Raw genomic sequence first — 27880 nt, 5'->3', positions numbered from 1 at the left:
GAGTTTTAGGACTTTATTATCTTGATCTCCTCCCAGACGCGCTTAGACCCCCTCATCGCTGTCACTTTGTTCTATCTCATTGTCTGAGGAAAAGATAAGAGGCGGTGGGTTATAATTGGGGAAATTCTCCAGATTGACCTTCAGAAATACAATGTGCTCCATCCCCTCCATGGTGTCTGGTCTACGTTGTGCGTCCATGAAGGCCCGAGGAGACTTGAAGACAAGCTCAGCAAAAACACTTGAAGGAGGACATGTTAGGTACATAATGGCCAATTGAGTTAGTGCCGGCCAAAGCCATGTCCGTTTCTGCCAGTAGATCAAAGGGTCATCCTTGGCTCCAATGGTTTTGTTGTCTTGGAGGTACCTCTCCACCATGACACATGCAGAATGGCTCTCGGTGGACAAAGAAGCCCCAGTGGACTTAGAGGCCAATAGACCAACACTCTCCAAATGTTCAATCAATGACTTCTCCTTGTGGATTAAAGGTGGAGCCGCCATGTTTTTCCTCCATTGTGAAGACATGGTCATCCCACTGGGTTCCAAGTCAAAATGTTTACTGGATAATACATGGGACTGAGAATCGTCTCTAAACTGAGAAGTTGGGTGTCCCCCCTGAGAGGGCGAGTACATGGAAGAAGAGGAAGACATGACTTCTTTGACTTTCTTAACAAGAACCTGCTTCCAGTGATCGATATCCGCCTCAGGAGGTAATATCGCCTCAATTCTTCCTTTGAAGCGCGGATCGAGCAAGGTGGCCAACACAAATTCTTCCTTTTGGAACATCTCATTCACTCCATAGTCTGTAGAAAGTTTAAGAGCAAAACTATCGGCGAGGACAACCCCATTGGCATCACCTTGGCTTTCAAAATGTCCTCTAATTTGTTTCAAGAAGATATGGAGATAGCGGAGTTCTGGCAGCACCTGGCTAAGAGATGAATGACTAGCATTGACCTCTCGTATGGCCATCTCAAAGGGTTGTAGAAGACCCACCAGTGAAGCCATGAGGTTCCACTGACTAGAATTTAGATGTATATCCACCGTTTCCACTTTATGCATCACCAGGTATTCTTGGACAGCCCTCTGCTGCTCCAGGAGCCTTTGCAACATGTAGAAGGTGGACGTCCAGTGAGATAAGGTTTCCAGTTTTAGCGAATGCTTGGGCAAATTATTTTGGAACTGAAGCTCGGTGAGGATTCTGCTCGCTCTGGAGGAGTGGATGAAGTGACTGCAAACTTTTCTGGCCATGGTGAGCATGACTGTGATGTAGCGATTGTTCTGTAGAAAGTCACTAACCAGCAGGTTAAGAGAGTGGGTAAAGCAAGGTACATAGGAGTAATTTGCCCCTTTAATGGCATGGACGAGCTTGAAATCTCCACTCGAGACAAAGAACCCGGGAGTCAGAGTGTTAGACAATAACCACAAACTAACTTGTCGAATTAATTCCTGTTGGATATTGCCCTCTGTACATTCTTTGGGAAAGCGTTTGATGCATATGACGGCGTACTTTCTTTCGGGAGGCTGATCTGACTCTGGCCTCAAAATTGCCCAGTGGGCGGTTAAAGCTAAATAATCCAGGGTTATGTCTCCGGACCAGATGTGGCCAGTGACGTGGACTTGTGGACATCCCGACATCTTTAGGTCGCTCACTATTCTCTCACACACTGCCTCATAAAGATGAGGAACGGCCTTAACAGAGAAAAAGGATCTTGTAGGAACTGTGTAGCGAGGGTCGGCCTGGGCCATAAATTTGTGAAAAGCTTTGGAGGTAATGAAGGAGTAGGGGAGGGCCAGCTCACACATAAGTTCAGTGATGCTTCTGTTCCAGGTTTGGGCTTTGGGATGGTCTGATGGGTACTTTCCATTTCTTTTCAGGATGATGTTGGTTGGATCCAAAATACTTTCCTTGAAGAAGATACGATTGCTACTTTGCCTCTCGGCATCTTCGTTCTCATTGTCATACTCTATGGGCACAGTGTGGAGTGTTGTGTTCCGGTCACCAGACATCTCAGGAGGATACAAATGGAAACCGGCTGGCCTAAACTGACCAAAAGCTGCCTGAGGATACACAACTGGCTCATCTATGTCTTCGTCCTCATCTTCCTCTACCTCCACCACACCAGTAGTCTTTGGTTTATTAATTTTCCCTCTGCTCCACTCCAAAGGATGCTTTCCTTCCAGATGTCTCATAAGAGCTGAAGTTCCAAGATGACCCCCTATTTTTCCACGACCAACACTTGCTTGGCACAGATTGCAAATGGCTCTACAAATGTTTGTCCGGTCAAGGAAGAAGAACTGCCATACAGCAGATGTAGACTTCCTTCGACGTGCTCCGAGTGGGACAGGAGAATAATTGGTTGAGCTGAAGGCCTGTGAGACGATGGGTTGTGCTTTCTCTAGACCCTGTGAGAGGTGAGAAGGGTTTCTAGGATCGATGTGAAAATTTGAGTCAGAATCAAAATTGTCAAGGCTGCCAACCTGCTCGGCTCTCCTTCTTTTGCTCAGCCCTTCTCCAAACTCTACCACGATGTTATCTCCTCCGCCTTTATCCTCCTCATCATCACTGGAGTCAATGATCTCATATGTCCTAGGGGAACTCGGAGCCACAGGGCAGACAGCGGAATTTTTCCCAGTTGAAATAGGTTTTTGATAAAGTAACTGCGCAATGGACACATTAAATGGATTTTGGTAAGAGTCGTCTATTTCATCTTCTTCCGCATACGTTTCCTCCTCTTCCTCCTCTCCATATGGCTTTTGGAGTTTCATTGATCTTCGTTGAGCCCATTGTTGCGGATGTTTGCTCTCCAAGTGGCGTTTCAGGGCTGTGGTACCAAATCTGCCCCCCAGTTTGCCTCTGCTGACACTCATACGACAAAGACTACAGACCGCTCTGGAGAGAATGGCTGGATCACGACAGAAGAATTGCCAGACCTCCGAGGTGGACTTTCTCTTCCTGGTTGGACGGACCACTGACAGGGTAGTGCTCTGAGAAACACTGGTCATACTCAAAGACCCCTCACCCTCACCATGGCCTTTTCCTGGACCGCTCACTATTTCCAGGGAATTAAAATTGGCTCCTTTCCTCTTCCTCGGATAAGACCATGAGGAGACTTGTTCAGATTTGTCCTCATCTTCATCGCTGGATTCTAATTTTATTTCAATTTCTGAGACAATTTCATTATGAGGTTTTTTACTTTCGCTCACTCCAGATTTTGGATACTCCGAACCCAAGAACTCGGCATTGTTTGGATTAATTGTTTGCGGAAGAGGGTTCTGGACTGAATTACATTGTACAAGGAGTTCTCTAATGTCTTTTGACATGATGGAAATACTTCTCAGCTTTCTGCTTACAGCTGGAACATTGGCTCCGATTTCCAACAATCCTTCTACGTCCTTACACCGATATAGAGGTTTAAGTATTCTGTATTATTTCTTCTATGACATGGACCAACCAACAAACCTGTAAATAGAGAAATGTGCATAAGTAATGATATTAAAGGGATATTCCAGTAAGAATAAGTATGCCTCTAGTGGGGATCCAACTGCTGGACCCCCAACGATCAAGAGAACTGCACTATACTGCTGCTGCAGTCACTGTGTACATACATTACATTACTTATCCTGTATTATACTCCAGAGCTGCGCTCACTATTCTGCTGGTACAGTCACTGTGTACATACATTACATTACTTATCCTGTATTATACTCCAGAGCTGCGCTTACTATTCTGCTGGTGCAGTCACTGTGTACATACATTACATTACTTATCCTGTATTATACTCCAGAGCTGCGCTTACTATTCTGCTGGTGCAGTCACTGTGTACATACATTACATTACTTATCCTGTATTATACTCCAGAGCTGCGCTCACTATTCTGCTGGTGCAGTCACTGTGTACATACATTACATTACTTATCCTGTATTATACTCCAGAGCTGCGCTCACTATTCTGCTGGTGCAGTCACTGTGTACATACATTACATTACTTATCCTTTGTTATACTCCAGAGCTGCGCTCACTATTCTGCTGGTGCAGTCACTGTGTACATACATTACATTACTTCTCCTGTGTTATACTCCAGAGCTGCGCTCACTATTCTGCTGGTGCAGTCACTGTGTACATACATTACATTACTTATCCTGTGTTATACTCCAGAGCTGCGCTCACTATTCTGCTGGTGCAGTCACTGTGTACATACATTACATTACTTATCCTGTGTTATACTCCAGAGCTGCGCTCACTATTCTGCTGGTGCAGTCACTGTGTACATACATTACATTACTTATCCTGTGTTATACTCCAGAGCTGCGCTCACTATTCTGCTGGTGCAGTCACTGTGTACATTACATTACATTACTTATCCTGTGTTATACTCCAGAGCTGCGCTCACTATTCTGCTGGTGCAGTCACTGTGTACATACATTACATTACTTATCCTGTGTTATACTCCAGAGCTGCGCTCACTATTCTGCTGGTGCAGTCACTGTGTACATACATTACATTACTTATCCTGTGTTATACTCCAGAGCTGCGCTCACTATTCTGCTGGTGCAGTCACTGTGTACATACATTACATTACTTATCCTGTGTTATACTCCAGAGCTGCGCTCACTATTCTGCTGGTGCAGTCACTGTGTACATACATTACATTACTTATCCTGTGTTATACTCCAGAGCTGCGCTCACTATTCTGCTGGTGCAGTCACTGTGTACATACATTACATTACTTATCCTGTGTTATACTACAGAGCTGCGCTCACTATTCTGCTGGTGCAGTCACTGTGTACATACATTACATTACTTATCCTGTGTTATACTCCAGAGCTGCGCTCACTATTCTGCTGGTGCAGTCACTGTGTACATACATTACATTACTTATCCTGTGTTATACTCCAGAGCTGCGCTCACTATTCTGCTGGTGCAGTCACTGTGTACATACATTACATTACTTATCCTGTGTTATACTCCAGAGCTGCGCTCACTATTCTGCTGGTGCAGTCACTGTGTACATACATTACATTACTTATCCTGTGTTATACTCCAGAGCTGCGCTCACTATTCTGCTGGTGCAGTCACTGTGTACATACATTACATTACTTCTCCTGTGTTATACTCCAGAGCTGCGCTCACTATTCTGCTGGTGCAGTCACTGTGTACATACATTACATTACTTCTCCTGTATTATACTCCAGAGCTGCGCTCACTATTCTGCTGGTGCAGTCACTGTGTACATACATTACATTACTTCTCCTGTATTATACTCCAGAGCTGCGCTCACTATTCTGCTGGTGCAGTCACTGTGTACATACATTACATTACTTATCCTGTATTATACTCCAGAGCTGCGCTCACTATTCTGCTGGTGCAGTCACTGTGTACATACATTACATTACTTATCCTGTATTATACTCCAGAGCTGCGCTCACTATTCTGCTGGTGCAGTCACTGTGTACATACATTACATTACTTATCCTGTATTATACTCCAGAGCTGCGCTCACTATTCTGCTGGTGCAGTCACTGTGTACATACATTACATTACTTATCCTGTATTATACTCCAGAGCTGCGCTCACTATTCTGCTGGTGCAGTCACTGTGTACATACATTACATTACTTATCCTGTATTATACTCCAGAGCTGCGCTCACTATTCTGCTGGTGCAGTCACTGTGTACATACATTACATTACTTATCCTGTATTATACTCCAGAGCTGCGCTCACTATTCTGCTGGTGCAGTCACTGTGTACATACATTACATTACTTATCCTGTATTATACTCCAGAGCTGCGCTCACTATTCTGCTGGTGCAGTCACTGTGTACATACATTACATTACTTATCCTGTATTATACTCCAGAGCTGCGCTCACTATTCTGCTGGTGCAGTCACTGTGTACATACATTACATCACTTATCCTGTATTATACTCCAGAGCTGCGCTCACTATTCTGCCGGTGCAGTCACTGTGTACATACATTACATCACTTATCCTGTATTATACTCCAGAGCTGCGCTCACTATTCTGCCGGTGCAGTCACTGTGTACATACATTACATCACTTATCCTGTATTATACTCCAGAGCTGCGCTCACTATTCTGCCGGTGCAGTCACTGTGTACATACATTACATCACTTATCCTGTATTATACTCCAGAGCTGCGCTCACTATTCTGCCGATGCAGTCACTGTGTACATACATTACATCACTTATCCTGTATTATACTCCAGAGCTGCGCTCACTATTCTGCCGGTGCAGTCACTGTGTACATACATTACATCACTTATCCTGTATTATACTCCAGAGCTGCGCTCACTATTCTGCCGGTGCAGTCACTGTGTACATACATTACATCACTTATCCTGTATTATACTCCAGAGCTGCGCTCACTATTCTGCCGGTGCAGTCACTGTGTACATACATTACATCACTTATCCTGTATTATACTCCAGAGCTGCGCTCACTATTCTGCCGGTGCAGTCACTGTGTACATACATTACATCACTTATCCTGTATTATACTCCAGAGCTGCGCTCACTATTCTGCCGGTGCAGTCACTGTGTACATACATTACATCACTTCTCCTGTATTATACTCCAGAGCTGCGCTCACTATTCTGCCGGTGCAGTCACTGTGTACATACATTACATCACTTCTCCTGTATTATACTCCAGAGCTGCGCTCACTATTCTGCCGGTGCAGTCACTGTGTACATACATTACATCACTTATCCTGTATTATACTCCAGAGCTGCGCTCACTATTCTGCCGGTGCAGTCACTGTGTACATACATTACATCACTTATCCTGTATTATACTCCAGAGCTGCGCTCACTATTCTGCCGGTACAGTCACTGTGTACATACATTACATCACTTATCCTGTATTATACTCCAGAGCTGCGCTCACTATTCTGCCGGTACAGTCACTGTGTACATACATTACATCACTTATCCTGTATTATACTCCAGAGCTGCGCTCACTATTCTGCTGGTACAGTCACTGTGTACATACATTACATTACTTATCCTGTATTATGACTGTTTATGTGACATGTCAGTGTTATTCCCTGTGTATTATATGATATCTCGGTCACTCTCAGTCCCTGTATTACCTGAGCCTCTCTCCTCGCTCTCAGCCGCCATCTTCCTTCCTCAGTTGCCTCCTCTCAGGATCTCACTGGGGTTTATCGACATTCAGGGACGATAAATTAGAAATGTTCCCAACATTCCCCCCCCCCCGTTGAGTGCAATGGTACAGTCTGTTAGCCTGACAGTAACCCTATCCTCCCCTCACTGCTGTGTTTGGTTCCGCTGCTATGTGCTTTCTCTCTGCTGCCTGTAATGGTACGGTCCTCCAGGCTCACCGTAGTGCTCTCCTCTTTGCCGCCTGTAATGGTACAGTCCTCCAGGCTCTCCGTAGTGTTCTCCTCTCTGCTGCCTGTAATGGTACAGTCCTCCAGGCTCTCCGTAGTGTTCTCCTCTCTGCTGCCTGTAATGGTACGGTCCCCTACTGACAACAATCTTCTTCCCCTACAGCTAATTATAATGGTACAGTCCTCCTCGCTCATATTAACCCATCACACCCCGGTGGGGGGGAGTGTTTCTATGCTAACCCTATGATGACATGTAGAGTGAAGCTGTGGTGTGACATTGGGGTGATGGTGACCTGTATAACATATGTGTGGTAACCCCTTGTGGGCGCTGTCCTATGACCAGGCCTGGGGTGTCACGTCTTGTGTCACGTTGCGTGCTCAGACCTCTGCGATGCCTCTTCTCTCTCACATTGGTTTCTTGTGTCACCCTGCACTTCATCGCACTGGAAATTTGGTGAAAATTGTGAAAGAAATGCAGAGTTCAAACCCTTGGTGGAGACCGTCAGAGGGGCGACGGCGCCATCTTGTCAGTCTCTCGGCCCACAAGACTTTCTTCTCACTTTCTCAGATATTATTATTAGACTTTTACACGTCGCAGAAATTTTCCACATTTTAAGGACATTTCCGAAACCCATTAAAGGGCCGAGCTGATAGAAACCCCCATAAATGGCCACCAGCCCAAAACTGCCCCCCTGAAAGGATCCACAAGAGCAGGAAGGACGAGGCTTAACCCCTTCAGCACCTCACAGCAAGAAAAACAAAATGGAGGGGAAAATGACACCGATATATTCCTTTATCCTGAGAATTTACACCCACACGAAGGGTTAAAGGATGAAAACCCGTCAAACAATGTGCTGAGTATCATCCCCCGACTGCAACAGCGCCCACATGTGGTGTAACTGATGTATGGGCGCACAGAAGGGACTGCACAATATTTGGGGGCAGATTTTGCTGTAATAGTTTTAGGGCTGAGCCCCTGAAGTGTCCGGACGGGGAAAAAAAAACCCAAATAAGGTCTCAGTTTGGAAACCAGACCCCTGGATCAAGGGTATAGCGGGTACTTGGACCCCACAGCCGGTATGACATTCAGTTTGTGCTGGGGACACAGTCACCCCCGACCGCTGCGGCCTACTATTATGACGCATTGCCGTATGACCTAGGTAGCTACAATGTGCGTCACCTAAGGGTTAAAGGGGATGTCCGGGGACTTTAGAGAATGTACCTGATCCAGCGGACTTGGGGGTACCGGCCTGGTTCTGACCCCCCAGGTCACTCCGCCCCCTCCCCGCTATGGGGGACTGACATTAACCCTTTCCCTTCATCCACCATAATGATACGACAGATGTCAGGTATTTATAATGGCGGCCGCTCAGCAGTATTATACAGCAGAGAGCCAGCGCTAATACCCGGGCACTGATCATGGGCATTAAGGTCACAGGCACTTCAGTCTGAAGCCATTTTGTTGTAGATCAAAGTCCCCCCTCACCCAGAATGAGATATGGGGCCGGCGATCTGTTATCATGAAGGTCGGGAGCCCACAGAACGCTGGGGGTGCAGGGCCCCTATAAGGGCTAGAGATGAGCGAACACTGTTTGGATCAGTCGTTCTAAACAGCACGCTCCCATAGAAATGAATGGAAGCAGCTGGCACGTACACTTTGCCGACGGCCAGTCGCATAACCCCCCGCGTGCCAGCTACATCCATTCATTTCTATGGGAGTGTGCTGTTCGGAACGGCTGATCCGAACAGTGTTCGCTCATCTCTAATAAGATCTAAAAAATAAAAGTAAAAAATATATATTCTTTTACATTCACCTTTCCCTACAACCCATATAAAAGTTTACAAAAATAAATTAAACCCACATTAGGTGTCGCTGTGTTCAGAAACGCCGCTCTGCGGTACGGTGAACGCTGCAGCCGAAAAAGAAATCAAAAGAGCTGAGCCGCCGCTTTCTTTGCTGTTTCGCGTCTCATAAAAATTTGAATAGAAAGTGATGGAAGTGACAGACACTCCCTAAAATAGTAAAAACAACAAATACACCCGGCCCTGCAAGAAACGACGCCCTGCGCACCCCTGTACATCTATATACAGTATATAAAACTCACAATCTGTAGTATTCGCTCTATACAAATCCACAGTTCTTGCCCGATTGGGGTGAAATTTGGCACGGTCCCCTCTCCACTCACAGGAGCAGAATACTGCGCACATTACATCTCGGTAGTGTCCCCCGTCATGAGATTGGGGCCCCCGAAGTTAGCCCCTATACATATAATGGGGAAATGTGAAAGTGCTGAGGGGAAAACAACAGACATGACTGACAGGGACGGATTATAGCGACGGCGCCAAAGAGTCGCTGCTAAAGGGGCCACAACACCACACACAAACACCATATACACATTACACAGACAGCACATACACCAACCCACAAGCACAACACCACACAAATGTCACAACACACCACTCAAACACCAGACCATGCACACCACACACAGACTAACAGAGTACACACAACTACTGCACACATAGACACTTGCACTGCACACGTACAAACACGCATACTTATACATAGACCACACACGTGCATGCGCACACACACACATACATACACATGGATCACACGTGTGCACACACACACATACATGCACTGACAAAACACGTCTGGTATCCTTAGTGGCCATTTGCACACTACAGTATATTTCACAGGCCATGGATTTAGCGGTTCCATAGATTTCTTTGTGCATGAAGCTGGTAATTTTGCAGAACAGAGTTTTTTGGTGAGGAAAAAAATTCACTTCAGGAATTAAGAAATGGGTTTTTTTGAGGCTAAAGCCCCATGTTGCAGAATTTGCTGCGGTTTTTTGAGCCAAAGCCAGGAGAGGATTGAGCAGAAGGTCTAGGTATACGAATTTCGTAGATATTTCCCATTCCCTGTGTAGCCATTCTTGACTTTGACTCAAAAAAACCACAGCAAAATCTGAAACAAAAAAAAAAGCTGCATTTCTGCAACGTGGAGTCTCAGCCTGAAGCGGTTTTTGGAGTGTTTTTTGAGTCTTTTTGAGCTTTTTTCTTCCAGCATAGTGTATGGATCTTGAAAAAAAACAAGCTAGCGTTTTTTTCCACACGCTTTTTTCCAATTCCGCAACGTGGATTTTACACCTCCCATTGACGGTGTTGGTTTTTGCAGTCTGAATCCGCCTAAAGGTAGCTTTTTTTTCTGCAAGTGGAAAAATAAAGCGAGTGGAACCCATAGAACTCTATGGGGAGGCGTTTTTTCCACGCGGACTCTGACGCGGATTCAGCATCAAAATCAACGCCAAAAAACACTGCTTGTATGAACCCTTAGGGTCCATTCACACGGAGGAAAATGGCACTTAAATTTCAGCTAGCGGAAAATTCCGTGAGTGGAAAAAAGCTAGCCGAGCCCATTGAAATCAATTGGAGGCTTTTTTTCAGCTCTGAAAATTCAGCGCCAAATACAGCGTCGTTTTCCTCCGTGGGAATGGACCCTAATACTGTGTGAGGGCGGCTCTGTATTACTATTCATCCTGTTACATCTCTTATCCATGTCAGGTGTTGCTTCCAAGCGACAGGCCCTTCAATTTTAAGCTTTTGCAGTTCCCAATCCGACTTGCATTTGCTATGACTATGAACAAAGCACAAGGTCAATCACTTAAAGGGGTATCCCACCTGGCTTGTTCACCAACCAGCAGGCTGTGCGCTCTCTTCACTTCCTGGTTTTCTCGGTACATTGGTGGGCGGGGTCTCACTTGCTCTGTTATCTCTCCTCATAGCAGTACATGTTTGCAGTCAGTAATGAGGGATGGTTTTATATAAATTAGCACAGTATCACTGGAAGATGCACAACATGAAGCTGATGTAGCAGAGCTGGATTTGATGAGAATCCCAAATTTACATGTTACAGGAACAAGCGTCAGCTTGCAGTAAACTCAGTTTTAGGTCTGCGTTACATACAGAGGTAACAGACTTCCCGTCTCAGCCCTTATCAGCAAAATTCAATTAGCCGACCTGATAACTGGAAGAGGGAGATAAACAGCTCAGATATACAAGCTGCTCCGAGCACTCAGCCCCCCTCCCCTCCTGAGTGCAGGCACTATGTCACATGTCCTGGGCGGAGAGATAAGACCATCCCCAGGTCCCTGGTTATGGAAACACAGTGTAAACAATGCAGTAAATAAATTAAGATAGCAGCCAAATAAAGCAGTTCTGCTGAAGCAATGTATTTAGGAAAAGTCTTAACTCCACATAAACTCGCAGTATAGATAGGATCCTTGAGATGGGACAACCCCTTTAAAGTAGCCGGCATTAATTTGGAGAGCCCGTGTTTCTCACATGGACATAGACTGCGGGTGACTTGTCATATTGGCTTCAGAGAGAACACCGTAAAAACAGCGCCCGTGACAGAAACACAGATGTTCCCCAATTCTACCCCATACAAAGTACAATCTGTCCCGACAAAACTAAGCCCTCACAAACCTCAGTGGGCGGGGAAATAAAGTAATTATGGCCGTAGGAAGGCATGAAGGGGTTAACTACCTGTGCATTTAGGGGCGGAGCAACTCAGGGGGGTCCTGAACACTGGACCTGAGGGTCAGAACCAGGACGTGCCCCTGTGATTATAGAGAACATGGGGGATGTGAAAGGTTCTCTTTTTGCCTCCTCCGGTGTCTGATCTGGGATGTCGGAGGAGTCATTATCTTCTACGGTGTTACATGTATAGTCACAACCATTCACTGTGTAATTTTTTTAAACATTACATGAGCTGGTTCATATGTCTAGAATAAATCTGAATTTTATTTTCTTTCATCCCTCAGAACTGACACTCTGCTCATAGCCCATAGATCCATCAGTCCTGCTGCTGTCAGAGTATACGGTATACAGTGCGAGGTACTAAACATACTGTGAGACTATAGAAGCTAAATACACTGGCTACAAGGATCAAGCAGGTTTCATCAGACGTCCTCGCCATCTCTCCAAAGCGAAATGCAAGGTCACATGAAAGACTGTCCATAGGAAAAGCTTCAGTCTATCCTATCCTGTAATTGTAAAACATCAGGTGAGGAGATTAGAACACCAACGATATCAGTCACATGTGCAGTATACAGAAATATACACTGAAGGTACTGAACTCCTGGATTGTGTTCCACATACTGCGCTTGTCTTATGGAAGGACTCACAAGTGTAAAAGGGGAAATATTGTCACTACATGTACAGGAGCAGACAGTACAAGAATACAACTACTATAATACTACCACCTATGTACAAGAATATAACTACTATAATACTACCACCTATGTACAAGAATATAACTACTATAATACTACTCCTATGTACAAGAATATAACTACTATAATACTACTCCTATGTACAAGAATACAACTACTATAATACTACCACCTATGTACAAGAATATAACTACTATAATACTACTCCTATGTACAAGAATATAACTACTATAATACTACCTCCTATGTACAAGAATATAACTACTATAATACTACCTCCTATGTACAAGAATATAACTACTATAATACTACTCCTATGTACAAGAATATAACTACTATAATACTACTCCTATGTATAAGAATATAACTACTATAATACTACTCCTATGTACAAGAATATAACTACTATAATACTACTCCTATGTACAAGAATATAACTACTATAATACTACTCCTATGTACAAGAATATAACTACTATAATACTACCACCTATGTACAAGAATATAACTACTATAATACTACCTCCTATGTACAAGAATATAACTACTATAATACTACTCCTATGTACAAGAATATAACTACTATAATACTACCACCTATGTACAAGAATATAACTACTATAATACTACTCCTATGTACAAGAATATAACTACTATAATACTACCACCTATGTACAAGAATATAACTACTATAATACTGCTCCTATGTACAAGAATATAACTACTATAATACTGCTCCTATATACAAGAATACAACTACTATAATACTACCACCTATGTACAAGAATATAACTACTATAATACTACTCCTATGTACAAGAATATAACTACTATAATACTACCTCCTATGTACAAGAATATAACTACTATAATACTACTCCTATGTACAAGAATATAACTACTATAATACTGCTCCTATGTACAAGAATATAACTACTATAATACTACTCCTATGTACAAGAATATAACTACTATAATACTACTCCTATGTACAAGAATATAACTACTATAATACTACTCCTATGTACAAGAATATAACTACTATAATACTACTCCTATGTACAAGAATATAACTACTATAATACTGCTCCTATATACAAGAATATAACTACTATAATACTACTCCTATGTACAAGAATATAACCACTATAATACTACCTCCTATGTACAAGAATATAACTACTATAATACTACCTCCTATGTACAAGAATATAACTACTATAATACTGCTCCTATGTACAAGAATATAACTACTATAATACTACTCCTATGTACAAGAATATAACTACTATAATACTACTCCTATGTATAAGAATATAACTACTATAATACTACTCCTATGTACAAGAATATAACTACTATAATACTGCTCCTATATACAAGAATATAACTACTATAATACTACTCCTATGTACAAGAATATAACTACTATAATACTACCTCCTATGTACAAGAATATAACTACTATAATACTACTCCTATGTACAAGAATATAACTACTATAATACTACTCCTATGTACAAGAATATAACTACTATAATACTACTCCTATGTACAAGAATATAACTACTATAATACTACTCCTATGTACAAGAATATAACTACTATAATACTACTCCTATGTACAAGAATATAACTACTATAATACTGCCCCCTATGTACAAGAATATAACTACTATAATACTACTCCTATGTACAAGAATATAACTACTATAATACTGCCCCCTGTGTACAAGAATATAACTACTATAATACTACTCCTATGTACAAGAATATAACTACTATAATACTACTCCTATGTACAAGAATATAACTACTATAATACTACTCCTATGTACAAGAATATAACTACTATAATACTACTCCTATGTACAAGAATATAACTACTATAATACTGCCCCCTGTGTACAAGAATATAACTACTATAATACTACTCCTATGTACAAGAATATAACTACTATAATACTGCCCCCTGTGTACAAGAATATAACTACTATAATACTACCTCCTATATACAAGAATATAACTACTATAATACTACCTCCTATGTACAAGAATATAACTACTATAATACTACTACTATGTACAATAATATAACTACTATAATACTGCTCCTATGTACAAGAATATAACTACTATAATACTGCTCCTATATAAAAGAATATAACTACTATAATACTACTCCTATGTACAAGAATATAACTACTATAATACTACTCCTATGTACAAGAATATAACTACTATAATACTGCTCCTATATACAAGAATATAACTACTATAATACTACTCCTATGTACAAGAATATAACTACTATAATACTACCTCCTATGTACAAGAATATAACTACTATAATACTACTCCTATGTACAAGAATATAACTACTATAATACTACTCCTATGTACAAGAATATAACTACTATAATACTACTCCTATGTACAAGAATATAACTACTATAATACTACTCCTATGTACAAGAATATAACTACTATAATACTACTCCTATGTACAAGAATATAACTACTATAATACTACTCCTATATACAAGAATATAACTACTATAATACTACTCCTATGTACAAGAATATAACTACTATAATACTGCCCCCTGTGTACAAGAATATAACTACTATAATACTACTCCTATGTACAAGAATATAACTACTATAATACTGCCCCCTGTGTACAAGAATATAACTACTATAATACTACTCCTATGTACAAGAATATAACTACTATAATACTACTCATATGTACAAGAATATAACTACTATAATACTACCTCCTATGTACAAGAATATAACTACTATAATACTACTCCCATGTACAAGAATATAACTACTATAATACTACTCCTATATACAAGAATATAACTACTATAATACTACTCCTATGTACAAGAATATAACTACTATAATACTACTCCCATGTACAAGAATATAACTACTATAATACTACTCCTATATACAAGAATATAACTACTATAATACTACTTCCTATATACAAGAATATAACTACTATAATACTACTCCTATGTACAAGAATATAACTACTATAATACTACCTCCTATGTACAAGAATATAACTACTATAATACTACTCCTATGTACAAGAATATAACTACTATAATACTACTCCTATATACAAGAATATAACTACTATAATACTACTCCTATGTACAGGAATATAACTACTATAATAATACTCCTATGTACAAGAATATAACTACTATAATACTACTCCTATGTACAAGAATATAACTACTATAATACTACTCCTATGTACAGGAATATAACTACTATAATAATACTCCTATGTACAAGAATATAACTACTATAATACTACTCCTATGTACAAGAATATAACTAATATAATACTGCTCCTATGTACACAATATTACATATATACATCATACATGCGAGTAGTTACCTGTGTGTTGCGATTCTCCATCTTCCTCAGGTGTGGGGGGCCGGAGCCCAGGGCTGTTAGTCTCCCGACCCGGTGAGGTTCTTTGTTCTTCTTCCCTCTGTGATGTTTGCGCCTCTTGTTGTTGTTGTGACCGCTCTCAGGATCTTCTTCCTGTGTTGGGGACATGTTGGGGTGTTATATATTCCCCTGCACATATATGAGGGGGGCTGATCCTGTGCTGTATTCTGGAGCCGGTCAGGGGCGGACCCCCGGTGAGATGCTCTGACCACTCCCCCTTCCCATACGATCACATGACCCCTTATATAGTTGCAGGATGTAGAACATCAGGGTCTTAGCAGACATACAAATACACAGTCCTGGCCTAGTCCTGCTCACACAGCTGGAGGTTTGTTACAATGTATTAGTTTAGAGCTTGTTATTATTATTACATGAGGTGGGGGCAGTGTGTACCCCGTCCTGCCGTGCTAGTACAGAGTGGATAGCGCCATCACTAGGGGTTGTCAGATGTAACAAACAACTGACACCCTGCTTTATGCATACCTCCCAACTTTACAAGGGGCAATTTAGCCCCACCCTCTTCTACTTTGACTCCGCCCACACCCATTCCTTCCTCTTTGCGCCCCCACATTATAATGCCCCTACAGTCACTCTAGCATTATATACCCCCACATTATAATGCCCCTATAATGTTCCCCTCCTGCTGCCCCCAGTGTAACGTCCCGCTGCAGTTGCTCTGATAATATTCTGTCCTTCTCCTCCTTCCTCTGCTGTCTCTCCTCCCGGTGCGATGTCAGTGATGTCATCACATTGTATGTACAGCTCCCGGGGCAGAGAGGGTCAGCATGGCGGAGCAGGGAGCGGACAGGTGAGCTGAATCGGGGACGGTTAGGATGTGGCGGAGCTCCGAAGTCTATGAGGACATGACACACTGTGACGACTCAGCAGTGGGCCCCCAACTAGGCGACTGTCCCTTTAATAGGGTGATCTAGTAACTGTAGAGCAGGTGACCCGTTACCTGGAAGTGGGCGTGTCTGTCTCTGTGGTTCTTGTGTCTCCTCCCCTTTCCTCTGCCCTTCTCCTTCAGATGTTTTTGCTTCTTCATCATTTTCTCGGGTTCTTCTGTGTCCTGTGCAGAAAAATCAGCTCAGACAGTGACAGTGCCCAGCAGCACAGAGGATTTCAGCAGAGGAGTGTGCTGATCTTATAGGGGAGGTCACAGGGTGAGAGTTACAACGTGGGAGGAGCAAGGGCCCCAGCAGTACAGAGGATTTCAGCAGAGGCGTGTGCTGATCACCTACTGGTGTTAATGGACGGCCTGTATACGACATTGGCAGTGTGATGTCAGATATAAAATAGAAAGGAGACAATTGAAGGGGGGGGGGGGGGTCACAGACTAAGAGGTTCCCAGCAGCACAGAGCATGTCAGGATCACTGCGCTCATAATAACCTGCTGCCCTGTTGTCACCCTGGATAGCCTTCACTGAGCTGCAGTACCTTATTTCACCACTATCCCATCTGCTTTTTCCATAGACACCAGTAGAACAGCGCCCCCAGCTGAAAATTTCTCCGACCTCTCTACCCATCTTCCCCTTGATCCACAGGACGCACATTATACACGATATTCGTTTATTTGCCTGCGTTTAACCCTCTTCACCCCACAACACCCCAGTAAATGATCCTCAGATCCTGTTTTCGCCACATTCCACGTAGATGACGCACGAGCTGGATTCGGGGAACGCAATGACGGAAACGAATTCAGTATTTGTAAGAACAAGTCTGGAGATGTTTAATGTCTGATTTCCTCCCATTAATCTGCGCCGCTCTTGTCTCGCTGTGTATACACAAAATCACGTGTCAGATCCAGATGTCGCCCGTCAGGCTCCAGCTGCTCGTCCCCCCGTGTTCACTGCCCGAGCCCAGAAAGAACACAAGGAATTTGCCTGCGGGCGACTATTGCGCAAGAGACGGCGCCGCTGCTATAAGGACCGGCCGCCATGTCTGTGCCCCTCACTGTATACACCCTATAAGGACCGGCCGCCATGTCTGTGCCCCTCACTGTATACACCCTATAAGGACCGGCCACCATGTCTGTGCCCCTCACTGTATACACCCTATAAGGACTGGCCGCCATGTCTGTGCCCCTCACTGTATACACCCTATAAGGACCGGCCGCCATGTCTGTGCCCCTCACTGTATACACCCTATAAGGACCGGCCACCATGTCTGTGCCCCTCACTGTATACACCCTATAAGGACTGGCCGCCATGTCTGTGCCCCTCACTGTATACACCCTATAAGGACCGGCCGCCATGTCTGTGCCCCTCACTGTATACACCCTATAAGGACCGGCCGCCATGTCTGTGCCCCTCACTGTATACACCCTATAAGGACCGGCCGCCATGTCTGTGCCCCTCACTGTATACACCCTATAAGGACCGGCCGCCATGTCTGTGCCCCTCACTGTATACACCCTATAAGGACCGGCCACCATGTCTGTGCCCCTCACTGTATACACCCTATAAGGACCGGCCACCATGTCTGTGCCCCTCACTGTATACACCCTATAAGGACCGGCCACCATGTCTGTGCCCCTCACTGTATACACCCTATAAGGACCGGCCACCATGTCTGTGCCCCTCACTGTATACATCCTATAAGGACCGCCCGCCATGTCTGTGCCCCTCACTGTATACACCCTATAAGGAACGGCCACCATGTCTGTGCCCCTCACTGTATACAACCTATAAGGACCGGCCACCATGTCTGTGCCCCTCACTGTATACAACCTATAAGGACCGGCCACCATGTCTGTGCCCCTCACTGTATACACCCTATAAGGACCGGCCACCATGTCTGTGCCCCTCACTGTATATACCCTATAAGGACCGGCCGCCATGTCTGTGCTCCTCACTGTATACACCCTATAAGGACCAGCCACCATGTCTGTGCCCCTCACTGTATACACCCTATAAGGACCGGCCACCATGTCTGTGCCCCTCACTGTATACACCCTATAAGGACCGGCCGCCATGTCTGTGCCCCTCACTGTATACACCCTATAAGGACCGGCCACCATGTCTGTGCCCCTCACTGTATACACCCTATAAGGACCGGCCGCCATGTCTGTGCCCCTCACTGTATACACCCTATAAGGACCGGCCACCATGTCTGTGCCCCTCACTGTATACACCCTATAAGGACCGGCCACCATGTCTGTACCCCTCACTGTATACACCCTATAAGGACCGGCCACCATGTCTGTGCCCCTCACTGTATACACCCTATAAGGACCGGCCGCCATGTCTGTGCCCCTCACTGTATACACCCTATAAGGACCGGCCACCATGTCTGTGCCCCTCACTGTATACACCCTATAAGGACCGGCCACCATGTCTGTGCTCCTCACTGTATACATCCTATAAGGACCGCCCGCCATGTCTGTGCCCCTCACTGTATACACCCTATAAGGAACGGCCACCATGTCTGTGCCCCTCACTGTATACACCCTATAAGGACCGGCCACCATGTCTGTGCCCCTCACTGTATACACCCTATAAGGAACGGCCACCATGTCTGTGCCCCTCACTGTATACACCCTATAAGGACCGGCCACCATGTCTGTACCCCTCACTGTATACACCCTATAAGGACCGGCCACCATGTCTGTGCCCCTCACTGTATACACCCTATAAGGACCGGCCGCCATGTCTGTGCTCCTCACTGTATACACCCTATAAGGACCGGCCACCATGTCTGTGCCCCTCACTGTATACACCCTATAAGGACCGGCCACCATGTCTGTGCCCCTCACTGTATACACCCTATAAGGATCGGCCACCATGTCTGGTCACTCATCTCTACGGGTGTAAGACAGGACAGGAGGATCCTTATCCAGGGACGACCCCCAGGTGTATACATACAGGGGTGCAGGGGAGAGACGCCCGGGCACACATTCAGTTATTACTTACCCTTTGCTTCCGCAGTGTCAGGGGCGTGGCATAGACCTTCTCTTCTGTCTGAAATGACAAACCAAACATTAGCAGATAAGTATCTGATCAGAGCGGAGACGTCCTCTAAGGGACCGCTGCAGATTTGCCTCCAGACAGTCTTGACACAGGCAGAAGCAAAAGAGAGAGCTGAAGCACTTACAGCCGCCTGTACGCAATCCAGACTCCGCCCCTGGTGCACTTGCCAGTTGATTGGTTTGTAGTCAGGTATGTCATAGGTATATATCTGCTCCTGTTATACGACTAGTATTGGTTTGGGAAGTATTTTTATCTGACACGCACCCTTTATCCTACTCCTACTAATATTATACATGTGATAGTTTGGATGTTTGTTACTTGATCACGCAAAAACAGCTGAGCGGATTTGGATGAGATTTGTCCCATAGATACTCTGTAACCTGGAGTAACACATCAGCGACTTTGTATCCCAGTAAGGCTTTACCACTGTTATGAATTTATAGTCACATACTATATTACACTGCTCCTGCAGCCGCTTATCTGAGCCAGGGCTGTTATCTCTCTATGTAACCACACAGATAACCCTCAGTCCATTGTGTACAAGCATCTGCATATTATCTGATCTGCTCCAGGCAGTGCTGACACACTGGAGGGGAAAACACCTTTACTCCACATTCCGCAGTTTGCTAATATTAAACATGCCGGGAAAAAGAAAATCTAATTTGTTACAAAAATTCTAAACAACAAGAGCTATGAAGGAGCCAGAAGTCACAGAGTTCTCCTCAAGCGGAGCTGACGGGAATCATCAGCGCCAACAACATGCTCATTATATGGCGACTGCTGAGATACCGGAACACAATTACAGGCACAGCGTGAGGAATGAGATCATTGGCAGGACAGCTTAAGAGCTGCCAAAACGCCAGAGCAGGCAAACTATAGACGGCAGCAATTTGCTGAATACAGGCGGATCATCAACGCCAACAACACGCAGACGAAGTTGCGGAATGAGATACACACATAAACAACATACAAAATACACGAGTGCAAAACTGGGCAATTACTGAGCTCAGTACATACAGATTATACAGTCACCACTAGAGGGAGCTCACTACATACAGATTATACAGTCACCATTAGAGGGAGCTCACTACATACAGATTGTACAGTCACCACTAGGAGGAGCTCACTACATACAGATTATACAGTCACCACTAGAGGGAGCTCACTACATACAGATTATACAGTCACCACTAGGAGGAGCTCACTACATACAGATTATACAGTCACCACTAGAGGGAGCTCACTACATACAGATTATACAGTCACCGCTAGGAGGAGCTCACTACATACAGATTATACACTTACCACTAGAGGGAGCTCACTACATACAGATTATACAGTCACCACTAGAGGGAGCTCACTACATACAGATTATACACCCACCACTAGAGGGAGCTCACTACATACAGATTATACAGTCACCACTAGGGGGAGCTCACTACATACAAATTATACAGTCACCACTAGGAGGAGCTCACTACATACAGATTATACAGTCACCACTAGGAGGAGCTCACTACATACAGATTATACAGTCACCACTAGAGGGAGCTCACTACATACAGATTATACAGTCACCACTAGAGGGAGCTCACTACATACAGATTATACAGTCACCACTAGAGGGAGCTCACTACATACAGATTATACAGTCACCACTAGGGGGAGCTCACTACATACAAATTATACAGTCACCACTAGGAGGAGCTCACTACATACAGATTATACAGTCACCACTAGGAGGAGCTCACTACATACAGATTATACAGTCACCACTAGAGGGAGCTCACTACATACAGATTATACAGTCACCACTAGGGGGAGCTCACTACATACAGATTATACAGTCACCACTAGGAGGAGCTCACTACATACAGATTATACAGTCACCACTAGAGGGAGCTCACTACATACAGATTATACAGTCACCACTAGGAGGAGCTCACTACATACAGATTATACAGTCACCACTAGAGGGAGCTCACTACATACAGATTATACAGTCACCACTAGAGGGAGCTCACTACATACAGATTATACACCCACCACTAGAGGGAGCTCACTACATACAGATTATACAGTCACCACTAGGGGGAGCACACTACATACAGGTTATACACCCACCACTAGGGGGTGCTCAATACATACAGATTATACAGTCAGCACTAGAGGGAGCTCACTATATACAGATTATACAGTCACTACTAGGAGGAGCTCATTACATACAGATTATACAGTCACCACTAGGAGGAGCTCACTACATACAGATTATACAGTCACCACTAGGAGGAGCTCACTACATACAGATTATACAGTCACCACTAGGAGGAGCTCACTACATACAGATTATACAGTCACCACTAGGGGGAGCACACTACATACAGATTATACAGTCACCACTAGGAGGAGCTCATTACATACAGATTATACAGTCACCACTAGGGGGAGCTCACTACATACAGATTATACAGTCACCACTAGGAGGAGCTCACTACATACAGATTATACAGTCACCACTAGGGGGAGCTCACTACATACAGATTATACAGTCACCACTAGGGGGAGCTCACTACATACAGATTATACAGTCACCACTAGGAGGAGCTCACTACATACAGATTATACAGTCACCACTAGAGGGAGCTCACTACATACAGATTATACAGTCACCACTAGGGGGAGCTCACTACATACAGATTATACAGTCACCACTAGGGGGAGCTCACTACATACAGATTATACAGTCACCACTAGGAGGAGCTCACTACATACAGATTATACAGTCACCACTAGGAGGAGCTCACTACATACAGATTATACAGTCACCACTAGGAGGAGCTCACTACATACAGATTATACAGTCACCACTAGGAGGAGCTCACTACATACAGATTATACAGTCACCACTAGGAGGAGCTCACTACATACAGATTATACAGTCACCACTAGGGGGGGCACACTACATACAGGTTATACACCCACCACTAGGGGGAGCTCACTACATACAGATTATACAGTCACCACTAGGAGGAGCTCACTACATACAGATTATACAGTCATCACTAGAGGGAGCTCACTACATACAGATTATACAGTCACCACTAGGGGGGCACACTACATACAGGTTATACACCCACCACTAGGGGGAGCTCACTACATACAGATTATACAGTCACCACTAGGAGGAGCTCATTACATACAGATTATACAGTCACCACTAGGAGGAGCTCACTACATACAGATTATACAGTCACCACTAGGAGGAGCTCACTACATACAGATTATACAGTCACCACTAGGGGGAGCTCACTACACACAGATTATACAGTCACCACTAGGGGGAGCTCACTACATACAGATTATACAGTCACCACTAGGAGGAGCTCACTACATATAGATTTTTAGTTGCTTTTGAGCTTAGAGCTGGTGCAAGCAGGGAGAATTTCCTTTTGTACCAGTAGAGCCCTATAATAAATCTGCTGTTTCCATCCTTTCTTAAAGGGATTTTAAGGAAACTGGCCTCAAAAAATGGCTGAAAGGGCATGCTGGGAATTGTAGTCATAGAACAAGGATGTTACTTACCAAGAAAGAGAAAGAATAACATCCGATACATTTCCGTGGTTTTCTTTTTTGAGTGGTTGAATCTTCAGATTGCTGCAAGAGACAATGGAAGTATTAAAATCTAAGCCACACCCCGTGCATGCTAAGCAGTGCCATTTTACCTAAGCCACACCCCCTGCATGCTAAGCAGTGCCATTTTACCTAAGCCACACCCCCTGCATGCTAAGCGGCACCATTTTACCTAAGCCACACCCCCTGCATGCTAAGCAGTGCCATTTTACCTAAGCCACACCCCCTGCATGCTAAGCGGCACCATTTTACCTAAGCCACACCCCCTGCATGCTAAGCAGCACCATTTTATCTAAGCCACACCCCCTGCATGCTAAGTGGTGTCATTTTATCTAAGCCACACCCACTGCATGCTAAGCGGCGCCATTTTATCTAAGCCACACCCCCTGCATGCTAAGCGGCGACATTTTATCTAAGCCACACCCCCTGCATGCTAAGCGGTGCCATTTTATCCAGGCCACACCCCTTAGTTGGCTTTCTGGAGCTTTGTGGCTCAGTTTTAGGCCATGTTGTATACTGACCCTCCTCTCCCGAGCACTGGAGGGCCGGCTCATAGCGGAGAACACTCCGGGGGTCGGCTTCCTGGGGGTTCTGGTTTTCTTTTTACCTCCTGTTGATCGGATCGCTCTGTCCGGTGCAAAATCTCCCTGAAAAAGAGAAAATTTGTTATATCCGTCCGTCTCTGCTCTCTGTGTCTCTGCCCCTCTCTATCTCTGCGGCTTCTCATTCCTCTCTCGTTCGCACTCTATGTCTCTGTCTCTCTAGCTCTGGGTTCATGTTCCTCTCTCCTTCCTCCTGTCACTCTCTTTTGCTCTCTCTATGTATCTTTGGTTGCTCTCTGTCTCTCTCTGTCTTCTCGTTCCTCTCTCCTTCTCCCTGTCACTCTCTTTTGCTCTATGTATCTTTGGTTGCTCTCTGTCTCTCTCTGTCTTCTCATTCCTCTCTCGTTCATACTCTATGTCTCTGTCTCTCTAGCTCTGGGTTCATGTTCCTCTCTCCTTCCTCCTGTCACTCTCTTTTGCTCTCTCTATGACTCTTTGGTTGCTCTCTGTCTCTCTCTGTCTTCTCGTCCCTCTCTCCTTCCTCCTGTCATTCTCTTTTGCTCTCTCTATGACTCTTTGGTTGCTCTCTGTCTCTCTGTCTTCTCGTCCCTCTCTCCGTCCTCCTGTCTCTCTCTTTTGCTCTAATGCCTCCATTCCCTTTAGTCTCTTTCTCCTCCTCTCGTTTTATCTATTTCTCTCCTTGTCTGTCTCTCTTTCACTCTGTCTTTCCCCCTATTGCTCTCTCTTTCTGTCTCTGTCTGTCTCTCTCTGTGAGTACAGGATCACGCCGCCTTTACACCCATCCAGGACCTCTAATGATACTTCTTGCTGCGCTCTCTCTCTGTCTCTTTCTCTCTGTCTCCTCTCTCTTTATCTCTCTCTCTCTCTCTTCGTGTGTCTCTCTCTGTCTCTCTCTCTGTCTCTGGTACTTCTTGTTCTGCTGTCTCTCTTTTTCTCTCTCTTTATCTCTCTCTTCCTGTGTCTCTCTCTGTCTCTTTCTCTCTCTGTCTCTTTCTCTCTCTCTCTGGTACTTCTTGTTCTGCTGTCTCTTTATTTCTCTCTCTTTCTCTCTCTCTTTCTCTCTGTTTCTGTCTCTGTTACTTCTTGCTGCGCTCTCTCTGGTCACATGGTGGTCACGGCGGTCACTTACCTGGCCTCTCTCATTCTTGGCTTCTAGCCCAGACTCTGACTGGTCCTGATGAGTCGCGGCCACCAATAAGATGCCGAAAGCCAAGAACCCCAAAACCATCAGCGCCCTCATATCTGCAGGAGCCGCAGCATCAACAATGGGAGCAGAGAGCAGAGCGGGTGTGTGAGAGCCCGGCCGCCCTCCCCCTCCTCCTGAGAATGGAGCCTCAGACCCTGCCCCTTGTAATGGCATGTGCCCCCAACCCCCACACAGAGGTGCAGAGATCACATGGGATAGGATTAGATACACCGCTCAGTATACAGTATCACACAGGATAGGATTAGATACAGCTCAGTATACAGTATCACACAGGATAGGATTAGATACAGCTCAGTATACAGTATCACACAGGATAGGATTAGATACAGCTCAGTATACAGTATCACACAGGATAGGATTAGATACACAGCTCAGTATACAGTATCACACAGGATAGGATTAGATACACAGCTCAGTATACAGTATCACACAGGATAGGATTAGATACACAGCTCAGTATACAGTATCACACAGGATAGGATTAGATACACAGCTCAGTATACAGTATCACACAGGATAGGATTAGATACACAGCTCAGTATACAGTATCACACAGGATAGGATTAGATACACAGCTCAGTATACAGTATCACACAGGATAGGATTAGATACACAGCTCAGTATACAGTATCACACAGGATAGGATTAGATACACAGCTCAGTATATAGTATCACACAGGATAGGATTAGATACACAGCGCAGTATACTGTATCACACAGGATAGGATTAGATACACAGCTCAGCAGTCAGTATCACACAGGATAGGATTAGATACAGTGTTGTCCAAAAGTATCGCCCCCTGCAGTCTTGTCAGATAATCCTCGGTGTCCCCAGATAATGATTACACAGCACAGACTCTTATATAGTATATAAGTGACACAGGGTATATACAGTATAAGTATCACCCCCTGCAGTCCTGTCAGATAATCCTCGCTGTCCCCCAGATAATGATTACACAGCACAGACTCTTATATAGTATATAAGTGACACAGGGTATATACAGTATAAGTATCGCCCCCTGCAGTCCTGTCAGATAATCCTCGCTGTCCCCCAGATAATAATTACACAGCACAAACTCTTATATAGTATATAAGTGACACAGGGTATATACAGTATAAGTATCGCCCCCTGCAGTCCTGTCAGATAATCCTCGCTGTCCCTCAGATAATGATTACACAGCACAGACTCTTATATAGTATATAAGTGACACAGGGTATATACAGTATAAGTATCGCCCCCTGCAGTCCTGTCAGATAATCCTCGCTGTCCCCAGATAATGATTACAAGCACAAACTCTTTGGTAATATCTTCATTTATTTTGTTTGCAATGAAAAAACACAAAAGAGAATGAAAAAAAAGTCCCATCATTGATCATTTTACACAAAACTCCAGAACTGGTGCGGACAGAAGTATTGGCGCCCTCAGCCTAATACTTGGTCGCACAACCTTTAGACACAATAACTGCGCACAACCGCTTCCGCTAACCAGCAATGAGTTTCTTACAAGGCTCTGCTGGAATCTTAGACCCTTCTTCTTTGGCTCCTGCTCGCGGTCCCCCCTGAGATGTGAAGGGGGCCTTCTCCAAACTGCCCCCAAGAGATCTCTCCCCCTCCCCCACAGGTGTTCTATGGGATTCAGGGCTGGACTCATTGCTGCCACTTTACAAGTCTCCAGGGCTTTCTCTCACCACCATTTTCTAGTGCTGACCTGAAGTGTGTTTTGGGTCCTTGTCCTGCTGGAAGAGCCCTGACCTCTGAGGGAGACCCCGCTTTCTCACACTGGGCCCTACATGATGCTGCACAATGTGTTGGTCGTCTTCAGACTTCATAATGCCATGCACACGGTCAAGCAGTCCAGTGCCAGAGGCAGCAAAGCAACCCCAAACCATCAGGGACCTCCGCCATGTCTGACTGTAGGGGGCGTCTTCTTCTCTTTTTTCCTGTAATCTCTATGTTGAGGCCTTCTCCTACTTTTGTCTCCTCTGACCAGAGAACATTCTTCCAGAACGGTTTTGGCTTTCTCAGGTAAGTTTTGGCAAACTCCAGCCTGGCTTCTGTCTGTGGGTAAGAAGTGGGGTCTTCCTGGGTCTCCTACCATACAGTCCCTTCTCATTCAGACGCTGACGCTGGATAGTACGGGGTGACACTGTTGTACCCTCGGACTGCAGGGCAGCTTGGACTTGTTTGGATGTTAGTCGCGGTTCTTTATCCGCCATCCGCACAATCTTGCAGTGAAATCTCTGGTCAATGTTTCTTTTCCGTCCACATCTAGGGAGGTTAGCCACAGGGCCATGGGCTTTACACTTCTTGATGACACTGCGCACGGTAGACACAGGAACATTCAGGGCTTTGGAGATGGACTTGTAGCCTTGAGATTGCTCAGGCTTCCTCACAATTTTGCTTCTCCAGTCCTCAG

The 27880-nt window shown here is 44.5% G+C and overlaps 2 protein-coding genes across 3 annotated transcripts; both read right to left on the bottom strand.

The window, feature by feature from the left end:
* LOC142201044 (zinc finger BED domain-containing protein 6-like) lies at positions 1-7528 on the bottom strand. 2 transcript variants are annotated; one of them, XM_075271863.1, is made up of 2 exons: positions 7109-7528; positions 1-3457 (listed from the first exon to the last, which is right to left on the bottom strand). In XM_075271863.1, exon 2 carries the CDS (start codon positions 3316-3318, stop codon positions 43-45), a length of 3276 nt encoding a protein of 1091 aa, XP_075127964.1. In that variant the 5' UTR covers positions 3319-3457; positions 7109-7528; the 3' UTR covers positions 1-42. The 2 variants fall into 2 exon arrangements, with proteins under 2 accessions (XP_075127964.1, XP_075127965.1); XM_075271864.1 differs by having other exon boundaries at positions 7361-7528.
* Positions 7529-12099: 4571 nt separating this feature from the next.
* LOC142201059 (uncharacterized) lies at positions 12100-25545 on the bottom strand. Its single transcript, XM_075271886.1, has 7 exons — positions 25387-25545; positions 24216-24341; positions 23647-23718; positions 20008-20055; positions 17055-17165; positions 16040-16189; positions 12100-12423 (listed from the first exon to the last, which is right to left on the bottom strand). The coding sequence occupies exons 1-7, from the start codon at positions 25495-25497 to the stop codon at positions 12409-12411; spliced, it is 633 nt and encodes a 210-aa protein (XP_075127987.1). The 5' UTR covers positions 25498-25545; the 3' UTR covers positions 12100-12408.
* Between the last annotated feature and the right edge of the window lie 2335 nt (positions 25546-27880).

Source organism: Leptodactylus fuscus, chromosome 4 (assembly GCF_031893055.1).
Source record: "Leptodactylus fuscus isolate aLepFus1 chromosome 4, aLepFus1.hap2, whole genome shotgun sequence".
In the NCBI taxonomy this organism is placed as follows: Eukaryota; Metazoa; Chordata; class Amphibia; order Anura; family Leptodactylidae; genus Leptodactylus; species Leptodactylus fuscus.
The sequence above is the reverse complement of the archived record's forward strand: the minus strand, read 5'-3'. Positions and strand labels throughout refer to the sequence as shown.